The 11,439-nt window shown below is 33.4% G+C and overlaps 1 protein-coding gene across 1 annotated transcript; it reads left to right on the top strand.

Moving 5' to 3' along the window:
- The first annotated feature begins 6,620 nt into the window (after positions 1-6,620).
- Positions 6,621-7,778, top strand: LOC120268784 (heat stress transcription factor B-4b-like). The gene is made up of 2 exons (XM_039276058.1): positions 6,621-7,016; positions 7,128-7,778. Exons 1-2 carry the CDS (start codon positions 6,765-6,767, stop codon positions 7,689-7,691), a joined length of 816 nt encoding a protein of 271 aa, XP_039131992.1. The 5' UTR covers positions 6,621-6,764; the 3' UTR covers positions 7,692-7,778.
- Positions 7,779-11,439: the final 3,661 nt, after the last annotated feature.

Below are 11,439 nucleotides of genomic sequence, written 5' to 3'. Positions count from 1 at the left end.
AGCAACAATTGAAGTTTGTCTTGTTATATCCCATAATCCACAATAAATGTAGTACTTTCTAATAATAACTTGTGAGCGAAGTATACAAGGCTGTTCATAGAGCTTCCTTCCCTATATATATGCTAAGAATTATATATAATGCTATAATATAGAGATCAAGAACTCCCAATCCACCAAAGTCCCTTAACTGATCCTTCTTTAGAGTTTTAGCCTACTTACAGAAAGCTCCTTTCACAAAGCCCACACAGGTTTTCCTTTAGTGTTTGGAAAAATTTCATCCATATATTGTACCTAAGATTTCTTCTAATGGTACTCAATATTGATTGAGATTATGCTGGGAGGGCCAATACAATTGCATATATTTATAAAGTGCTCCTAAGTTTGAATTTTCTCAATATATTGGTTTACCCCTAGATCATAGTGTCTCAATCGAGAAACAAAACCTGGTACTTGATGTTATTTCATCTTTACCAAAACAAAAAAACGTGGGTAACCCCGTTAAATTTTTTAAAAATATTTAATTTGCATTAAATACCTAATAATATAAAAATAATAAGTAGTTTATAAAGACTTTAAGAAACATTTTTTCTATGTACCGCCGCTAAAATAGTGTAGTGATATTTCATTTCTTTCTACCTAAAAGGTTAAGGGTCGGAATATTACTTGTGACTTATCCATAATTATTAAAAAAAAAATTAGAATTGAGAAGTATCTAAGGACCATATGTTAATATCGTTTTTTTAATCATTAAGTTTCATGATTACTTACATCAATCAATTAATAAATTAAGTCATCATTTTTTTATATTAAAAACAGGTTGATTATATCTCTTTTTGCCTTTGATGGAATAATAGGCGATTTTTCCTTTGATTTTCAATTTATTTATTTATGAAAGCATTTAACTAAACTATACATCTTAAACAAGCTGTGTATGTGGCTTATCATATAAAAACAGTAGATATGACCCTCTTGTCATTTGCTTTTATCAACATCAGGACAAATTACCATCTCAATTCCTTTCACTCACTAAGTGCATATGGATGATACAGGAGAAATCCAAGAATATATAAAGAAAAGTTGAAGAGGTTGTCACTTCATGTGAGTCCATGTGTGAGAAAAACATGCAGGTCCAGATAAGCAAGAATCTCAGGGCTTGTGAAGCTCATCAGGTGATGCTTCTGTCACTCAAGACAACATCACCCAGTTCTGTTCTTTCCATCCTCTAGTGCTACTGCCCATTTCATTGTCTCCCATGTGCTTTTCCACACACCTCCTTGTCTCTGTGTATTTATTTGCAGTGACTCTGAGACTGTCACTAACAGTGTGGTATATACCATATATAAATTAATAATAATCTAACATGCATTCGAGTGAATCCTTTTGTCATGCAAGATAAACTTTTGAGTTTGACAGATTCCATCTCTAAAATAGTTTAGCAGTATAAGAATATCATGACTAGTAAAAATATATAACTCATGTGTTAATAATTATTTACAAGATTTGTAAGTAATGCATGAGTTTAACTTTGTTGTGAATGTTGTAGTAGATCCATCACATTTGACTCAATAGAATTCTCCTTTGAAATCTCTTTATGAAAGCACAAGACTTTAATCAGTTCCCTTAATGCTCTGATGCAGTCTGACCCACCTTATTGTCTTTCCTTGGGAAAAATAAAGGAGGAGATGTTTGTTCTCTGCAAAGCTTCCTTTGTCTATCAAACTCCCATCTTTGAAATGTCCCCTCACTCTTTTCCTTTATTTATTTATACATTTTTTTATTTTATTTTTTAAAATTTTAAGAGTCATCATGAGATTGGAGAAAAAATTGGCCTTTGTGCTTTGCCTACTCATATTTATGTGGATGCAGTAGTAGTCCATAAAGAAGTGTTAATGCATATCTGAAATGTGAGGGCCCCATTTGCATGGTTCCAAGAGATGAAGGATTTCCATGTTGTAGTTTTTGATGTCTTGGTCTCTCAAACAAGCTCATGAGCTTCCACAAAGAAGCTAGTTTGGACATAGAATATCCAACATGAAATCTCCTCTAGATTGTCCATTAGATTCAAAGGTTTTGGCTCTTGGGATGGGATTCCTTTTTAGGGTTCATCAAAGGCTCCCATGACATGCATGGTTGAGGACATTATTTAGTAATTTTCTTAGAACAGGAAATTCCTTGTTTTTATTATTATTATTATTATTATTATTATTATCTATTGTCTAATATCATATCAAAATCAAACAAATACAATCAATGAAGATGACAATTTCATGTGCCATATATATAATTAATTATAGAACAGTAAACTGATATGATTACTTTATGTACCAATGTGGACTTATCAAAGATAATGAAATAAATATGTTTGACTAATTTAACATATAAACTTAGAAGTAATCTGATTTATTTTTGAATTAAATATTTTTTATCAATTTAGGCGATAGATTTAAGAGTGGGTTAATTTTGCCTTAAAATTGAAAATTAGTTTAAAAAAATAAAATAATAAACTTTTCTGTTAATTCCAAAACGATCTTCATTTAGAGATAAGCAACTACGTCATTTATTCACCAACACATTTTGCAATTTTTTTTCATCAATTTAAAAGTGAATTGATTTGCCACTAAACTAAACACTTTTGACCAATTTAACTTATACATTTAGTGGATTGATTAATTAAGGGAGTTTTTCTTTTTTTGTTGAAGAATTAATTTTCAATATTTTTCTTAGTTTAAGGACGAGATTGAATAAAAAATATTAGTTTAAAAGACATTCTGGTCGTATTTCTTTCTTCTGGCGAGGGGTAATTAGTTGTCTTCCTGCCTTCCGTAGGTGTATCTCTCACAAAATCTTTTCTGGCTCTGAGACTCTCTTTTGGAAGGATAACTGGGTTGAGGGGAGAGCGCCTATGAACTTGTGGCCAGAGGAGTTCCATGCCTCCGGGATGCCTAATGGTACTGTTAGTGAGCATGCTGAGATGCTTGAGAGCCTGCCTTTCATCAATTTCCCTGACTTGCGACTGCTGTTGGGACAATTGCGATCCTCGAATGGATTAGAGAGAGACCATAAAAGGTGGAGTCTCACCGGAAGTGGTATTTTCTCAGTCAAATCATTCTATAACTTCTTAATTGATGGTGGCTTGCGTTGTGCGATTACTAGGCTTTTTTGGAAGAATATGTGCCCTAAGAAGATTAACTTGTTCAACTGGTTGGTGTGGAAGAACAAAATCTTATCCTTGGAAGTGCTTGAAAGTAGGTGCTGTAATCGGTTGCCTACAGCTACTTGTGTTTTGTGCCACTCGGATGTCGAATCTGTTGAACATTTGTTCTTGTTTTGTCCTGTTACTGTCCAAGTGTGGAGGTTCTTTGTGCACCTTCTTCAGTTGCCGGATGTGCCATGCTCTATGGATCTGGTCTGGAGGGTTTGGCGACTGGATCTTAGGCCTGTGGTTAGAGATTTGGGGGTGCTAGTGGTTAAGGCTCTTGTGTGGAATATTTGGCTTGCTAGAAATGATTGCATTTTTAATGCTAAAGTGATTCCTGTGCATGTTCTCATCCTAAATATTAATCGTATGATTTTATCCTGGTTCTCAGCAGCTTCGGAGAGTTCCCAAGCGAAGCTTGAAGGTTCTATTGAGTGCATTCAGCGCAGCCTGAACTTCTTGGGGCCGAGAGGAGAGGAGACTTGTCAAGGGTCATCCTTAGAGGCTATTCACGAGCAGGGCGATGACTAGACTTTCACAGCAACATGGGGAGGGTTTGGGTTGGGAGTGGTTTGTTGGACGGTTTTTTTAGGGGAGGGTTCGGTGTTGTGTCATCACTTCTGGTGATGCTTTTGTTGTGGTGGTGTGGTGTTTGTTTTGTTGTGGTTCTATCTGTTCCACTTTTTGGTGGGCGCTTGTGTTCTTTCCAGTTATTAATAGTAGTTGTGGTTTATCCACGTTTTCATTTCTCATTCCATGTGAGATAACATAGCAAATATTGGCATGAATATATAAAATTGAAACATTGAAACTTACGAGTTCTAAGGGACGACTTTGAGTTCTCCTTTACCATTTGTTCAAGTTATAAAGTAGGATTAATCCATCTAATTAAAAACTAGTTTAAAAAAAAAGACTATTTCATGCCCCAAAAAGAAATTTAAATATTGGAATTTTCTCATGCCACCTTGCACAACAAAACAGAGATTGACATTAAGATATAAACGAATGAACATATACAATATGTACAATAACAACAGCATATCCCAAGCTTTAGTTTCTCCACAAACCAAAGTTCATGATCAACATTAACGAACAGTACCACACTTTAATGCTTTTATCTCTTTCTGAAAAAGCAAACTAATGAAGCAAGTAAAAAATTAACCTCATAGTCCTCTTCATTTGTTAAAAAGAAAAAAAATGAATAGGAAAAAAAAAGCTATATAGTAATGCATGAACAAAGGTTGATCTCTTTTACCAGCACTTGTGTTGATGCATGAGTTACATCTTTTGGCATCTGTGAAGCATGGTAAACCTCAAATGTGCTTCATGACCAGCCTGAAATGGATGTAACCCTTTGCTGGTTACTTTGACTGGTGTAACTGAAGCTTGGAAGAGAACATTGAAAGGAAAAAGGAAAGAAAAGGGCAAAAAAAGAAGGCCAGAAAGCAGGAGACAGAGGCCACTAACTCTCTTTTGACTCTTCTTTCAAGAAGAAAGACTCACTGGCTGATGATGTCTGAGCTTTTTTGACATGAATCTTAGAGTTAGCATTCTTATCTTATTATGAGCACACCAATGCAATTTAATTATCTACATATGTTATTTGTATGAAAGTTTGGGTTTTGATAAACAATGTGGACAAGCCACCTTATACATACCCTTTTATTATTAGGGCTTAGTCATGCATTGACAAAGAGTCATTTTTTTTTACCTCCTTCATGGGAGTCAAATGTCTTACCTCTATGCTATTGCGGTTGTGATATATTTTATTTTTATTTTATTTTTTCAAAAGGTAGATAAATCACTTGCGGTTGTAATCTTTCGTTTATTATTTGAAACAATGTATTATTTTAATTTTAATTTAATGTAGATTATTTACCAGCATTAACATTCACTGTGGTGAAAATTTATTTATTCATTTATTTATTTTTAATTAAGTAATCAAGGTTTAACTAGTTCTGTAGTTGAGTTTTCATAAATTCAATTATTTTGAAATTGGTTTTTTTATAATTAACGAAAATAACCTAATAGACACCAAGCTAGTTGCTTATATTTTTCATAACTTTGATTTTTTTTTCCCTTCTATCTTGTAGAAGAAACTCTCAAACAATATTAAATGCTAATTAGATGACATAATAAGTTGAAATGCACATATTGAAAAACATGAGCATTAAATTTCATTCTTTTATTTTGAAAAATCTCAATCATGCATTTTATAATAAAAATAAGTCAAAAGACTCTAAGCTTTTTATCCTTTAACAGATCTTTTCATTCAATATATTCATAATTATGTAACTTATTGTTTTGAATTAATTTTAGGGTTTAGATCACATCTATCTCTTGAAATTTCAACTATTTTTTTGTACTTTATAAATACAGAGAGAGAGAGAGAGAGAGAGAGAGAGAGAGAGAGAGGAAAAACAGCAAAGGAGGAGACAAAAACAAAATTTATACTAACTTGACAAACAACAGACTCCTGCCCAAATTCCAAGTGACACACATCAGATATGAAAGTTGGGAATGTTTGTATTGATGCATCATCATTTTTCAATTTAAAGAAGGAACAACAATGTCTCCAAGACTTGCAACTCCATGACACAAATAGCCTTAAGAAAATGATATTACACCAAAATTGCATAATCTCATAGGTATATTTTAAACTCCATCCTTATATTATAACTTCTTCCAGGCCAATATCATCTAATTAATATAATGTCACGGGTATGCCTTGAAAAGTGGAAAAAAAAAGGAAAATAAAAGTTTGATAAATTATAACAAAATGGAAGATCATTTATTGCCGATATGTAAAAGCTATAAAACTATTTAAAAGAAAAGAATAGTTATTCTTTATTTACAATATTTTTTGTTTAATTTCTTATAATAGTTCATAGATGAATGAAGACACAAGTTCCAATGAGGTCTCAGCATTGTCAAGTTAATGATTGGAAAAGTATATTTTCAATGATATAGATAAAAGGAAAGTCTTAGCTAGAAAGGTTGAATAGTTTCAGGTAATGGAGAAAGTAAAAGAACTTACCATGTCTTTGTATAAAGGATTCATAAAGTAAAAAAAAAATTTATGATGATCGATTTTATATAAACCTTATATGAAGTTATGAACTTAATTCTTTAATTAATGACAGGATGATTCTTTTTATTATTTTCGACCGATTGTGGCATGATATTTAAATAAAATCCAACTAGAGATAAATCCTAACTTTAAATCTCAAACATAAATATAAGTAGATTATTTAGAGTCATCTATGAGAGTGAGGTTATATCAGAGGAAATTACTAAAAGTAGAAATTAAAATCACTATATATAAAAGAATTAGTCAAATATAGATACAGATATAAATATTAATATATATAGAAAGCAATAATCTAACATCATTTATAATCAATAAATGTAGCATATGTTTGGAAGATATAGACAAAACCAATGTCCAGAAACAGTTCACTAGAGGAGAGAGAGTAGAGAGAGTGAGTTCTCTTATTTAATTGAGAGTGAGAGAGGAGGAGAAGAAGTATAAGTCATTTGTTGCTGTTCATCTTCTTGGGTGTCGACCATGGCTTTCATGGTGGAGAGAGGTGGAGACATGGTGACCTCAATGGACTCCTCCAACAAGTCAGTACCAGCACCATTCCTCACAAAAACTTATCAACTAGTTGATGATCCTTCAACTAATCACATTGTCTCTTGGGGAGAAGATGAGTCCACTTTTGTTGTTTGGAGACCACCTGAGTTTGCCAGAGATCTCCTCCCCAACTACTTCAAACACAACAACTTCTCAAGTTTTGTCAGGCAACTCAACACTTATGTAACCAATCTTCTTTTCCTTCTTCTTCTTCTTCTTCTTCTTCTTCATCATCATCATCATCATCATCTTCGTATCATCATATATTTATAAAGTTTTGTGTTTCTTATGTAGGGTTTTAGAAAGGTGGTGGCAGATAGGTGGGAGTTTGCAAATGAGTTTTTTAGGAGAGGAGAGAAGCACTTGCTGACTGAGATTCACAGGAGGAGAACTCCACAGATCAGTCATCAACAACAGTACTATCATCATGACACTCCACAGCCACCAGCAACTTTTCACTGCATGGAAGTTACAAGAAGTTGGATGGAGCCTCCACAACCAATTTCCACAAGAGATGCTGATGTGCTCTCAGCTCTATCTGAAGACAACCAAAGACTTAGAAGAAGTAACTCTCTTTTGTTATCAGAGCTCACTCATATGAAGAAACTCTACAATGATATCATTTATTTCATTCAGAACCATGTGAGGCCAGTGCCACCTCCTGATCATCATCATCATCATCATCATCATCACCAAAGGCCTGGAAAGATTATAGAGTTGGGTGTTGATGAGAAGGAAAAGGAGAAGGAGAACACTACTGTGAAGCTCTTTGGTGTTCCACTTCAGAGCAAGAAGAGATTGCAGTGTGAGATTGGTCAAGTTCATCAAGTATCTGAGTGTGAGTCTCTTGAAGTGTAGGATTATGACTTAATTAAATCTGATGGCCTCCATATGGAGATCTTAATTACCTTCAAGTTTTGAACATTATAATTTGAAGTTGATGTATGAATTTGGTTTGGGTTTTATTTTATTTTTAATGTTAGCTTGTGTGAGACAATATAAAGCCAAAAAGTATTATTTGAAAGAAGAAACCAAGGTTGCAGTAAGAGTAGTACTTTGGATTCTTCTGGTCTTCAGTTAATAATATGAGGCTGAACAATCATATATGTTATATGTGTTCTTAGATTGTGATTCCATTTCATGATGGAAGAAACCATGGAGAGCATCATGCATGGTTGGGCTTTTGATATATAGGGTGTTGGGCAGTCAAATCTGACAGTGTGTCATCAACTAATATATACATCTTCCATAGGAGTTTTGGTCAATCAACCATCAAATATGCTTTTGAATGCATGTATACCTTAAAATTAGTCATTTAGTTTGACTGTACCTAAATAAGGGTGGTGTACAAATTGGAATAAGCAATTTATATAGGCAAGTCCAGATCTACCAAAAGCAGCCCCTTATCCCAACCAGTTGATGAATGGAAGATTTTGAGTGCTCCAATGGTGTGCTAATATCACTACCAAATGATGAAATTAAAGTGGAAAAGATTACCAACGACCAAATCGTCTATTGGTATACGAGTCACCGATAAAGCTCTTCACGGAGTGGTGAGAGTTCGATTCTCGCCTGAGGGTACATTTCTGAGAGATGTGAGCGGTGTTTGTGTCTGGGGTGGTCCAGCGCCCTATATGCTGCAGGCCCGCTCCCACTTTTATTCCGAGACTTGTGCGCGTCTTTGGCGGTTTAGCGGGGACCCCGAGTACATCAGTTCCTCTTGTCAAAAAGTGGAAAAGATTTTGTGATAGGGGAGGAGTGCTTTGGCTTGAACAAATCTTAGAACCTAGCATTAGGATTCTTGGACATATCCATCTGTGGAGATTTGGAAGGGCTTTTGTGTTTGAACAAATCTTGTGGGGACTTGGAAAGGTGGCTAACACAGGGTGGAATTATAAGATTAATACTAATGTAGGTGTGCCTTTGACAAGAAAAAATACTAATGCAGGTGAGGATATGTTTGATATTATTTGATGGAGATAACCTCAACAAAGTTATTGTGACGTTAAACTAGGGAATTTATTGTTGGCTTTACCACTACCTTGGATCTTAATTTGTTTGAAATAAGTTGTATGCCTTTGAAATTTAAGAATTGGGCTCTGTCATGTTTGGCTTAGAGCTAGTTGAAAGTGGGTGAAAGCTCATTGTGGCTCAGAACTATAGTTTGGGAAAAGAGAGATTTGAGTGTTGGTAGAAAGTATTAGTTCTATTCCTCTGAAGCATTTATGTTGATAAGGAACTGTGTGGAGAATTGTGTCTGTCTCCCAAATTGTGGATGGAAGAGAAAACAGTTAAGGATTCAATATCTAAATTATTAGAACTATGAATTATAAGTATACCTTATAAATTTCTTAATCAATAAATATATTTGTTAGTTTATAAATAACATGCACGTGCAATGTGTATTGTCCTATTGAACTTATATTGTCTTATTGAACTTGATTCTACATTTTCTTTAACATTTACACAAATAAACATTAACACAAATAAAAAATGTATAAAAGTTACAAATGTGAATACGCACTAATTTTAGAAAAAAATGATTAGATAGGAGAGGGAAAAAGAGCGTGCACACACACATGGATGTCAGAGATGAAAGCACTCCTTGGTAGAACTTGTGGCAGATTGAAGGCGTGCGTCATACTCCTCTGGCTTAAATGAGCAATGGCCACCCCAGCATAGCCACATCATGATGTCAAACATGAGAAGCAAGGAAGAACAAACAGCAAAAACAAAACAAAAACAAAAACAAAAACAAACTAAGAAAAAACAGTCAAGTTTTTACAATCAAAGCTTCTTGTTATTCCAGTCAAAGAATAAACACTTACATAGTATTTTTGGATTTAAAATTAGAAAGGGAAGTAAGGGAAAAGAAAAAAAAGGTTCTAACCTTTATTTGAAATATACAAATTTTAAGGAGGAAAAGGAAAAAATAGTTTTCTGATAAACTTTGTTTGGTTAAAAAAGGGAAGAGAAATGATATATATAATACTATGATTTACCAATTAAATAAAAAATTACTTATTTTTACTTGTACACATGCATTATAAATATCTCAAATAAAATCACACTTTAAGTAATTTTTTTTAATAAATATTAAAATTATTACAATTATCATTATTATTTTGATTTTGGTTTTATACTTTGATTTCGCTCCTCAAATCCTACAATTTATTTTCTTTTGGAAACATATCATACATTATTGTCTTGTATAGGACAAAAAAATATTGCTATTTACATCATCACAATGGACATATGCTTGATTAGGTCTACTAAAATATAAAATAATTAAATTAATATAAAAGTAAAAAAAATACATGAAAACAAGAATTTGCGATGGGTGTCATGTGAATACTCGATTAAAATAAAATTAGATTGAAAAAAGTGAAAGAAGAAACTTATGAAGTGAAGTTATGTAATTAATTTAAAAAATTAAAGGTATTAAGGTATTTTAATATATTTTGAAATTTTTTAGGAGGTTCTCAATCCCTCGGTGGAGAAAAAGTGGGGTTTCGGAGGGTCAGAGTTAACCTTTCCTTTCTCGTTGTTAAATTACAAACATCATCTATATAAACGAGGAAGGGCTCAGTCGGACCCTCCAAAACCCTCCCTTTACTTTACTTTCCCTTGTCGACCCTCAATCCAAACATAGCATAAAGGCTGAAAAACTCAGTGAAAAACATCATATGAAATGTGGTATAATCCTGCACCAACGTGTCAACTTACTTCACTAACTCAACTCAGTAACTTAGCCTAGAACTTATACCCTTGATAAGATCAACTAATCTCAGCCCTTCATTTTCTATTCAGATTTTCTCCTCAAGCTTCCCTCCTACTCTTAACCACCATAACTGTCTTTTAAAGACAAACCAATCTAATTTAAACAAAACTCATAGAACATACTTCACATTCAAACACAGTATAGTAAATGATTTCTGCTACTCTTCAGACAATCAAATCTCCTCCCTGCATCTCAGCTTTAATCTCCACTACCATTGCTTCAATTAGATGCTAACACTCTTTTCCTTTGATTGAAGCTTGCATACACCAAGCTGATTTCTCAAATTACCAAACTTTTGAACATTAAGGCAATGGGTGAAAATCTCAGCCAATGGCTCCTTTGATTTGTAGAAACATTATTAAATTTCTTGATTCTGAACCAAATCTCTGACAAAATGATATTTTAAATCTATATGCTTTGTTCTGTTGTGTAACACAGAATTCTTAGCAATAGATATGCATGCTTTGCTATCACAATTAATACTGATTGGTTCTTCAATTATCACTCTGTAAAGTTTGTTTTACCCAAATGGCCGATAGCAAGTTGCTCCCAGAGCATAATATTCAGCTTCATTGTAGATAAAACAACCACATCCTATTTTTTAGAGTGCCAACATATTGCTCCTGAACCAAGACTAAACACAGCTCCTAAAGTACTTTTTTTATCAATCAAATTTCTACCCCAATCACTAAATGAATACCAAACTCAATTATACCAGAAATATACTTAAGAACATGCTTTAGTGTTCCTAAATGAAACTTGTTGGGCTGACTCATAAATCTTGACAAAACACTCACGACAAATATAATATCTGGTCTTGAGTGA

Source organism: Dioscorea cayenensis, chromosome 9, assembly GCF_009730915.1.
Source record: "Dioscorea cayenensis subsp. rotundata cultivar TDr96_F1 chromosome 9, TDr96_F1_v2_PseudoChromosome.rev07_lg8_w22 25.fasta, whole genome shotgun sequence".
Classification (NCBI taxonomy): Eukaryota; Viridiplantae; Streptophyta; class Magnoliopsida; order Dioscoreales; family Dioscoreaceae; genus Dioscorea; species Dioscorea cayenensis.
The sequence above is the reverse complement of the archived record's forward strand: the minus strand, read 5'-3'. Positions and strand labels throughout refer to the sequence as shown.

Bases quoted from the DNA above. Each gene is read 5' to 3' on its own strand.
- LOC120268784 (XM_039276058.1), top strand. From the start codon at position 6,765: ATGGCTTTCATGGTGGAGAGAGGTGGAGACATGGTGACCTCAATGGAC. The intron at 7,017-7,127 runs GTAACCAATCTT...TTTCTTATGTAG, and splicing joins TCAGGCAACTCAACACTTAT to GGTTTTAGAAAGGTGGTGGC.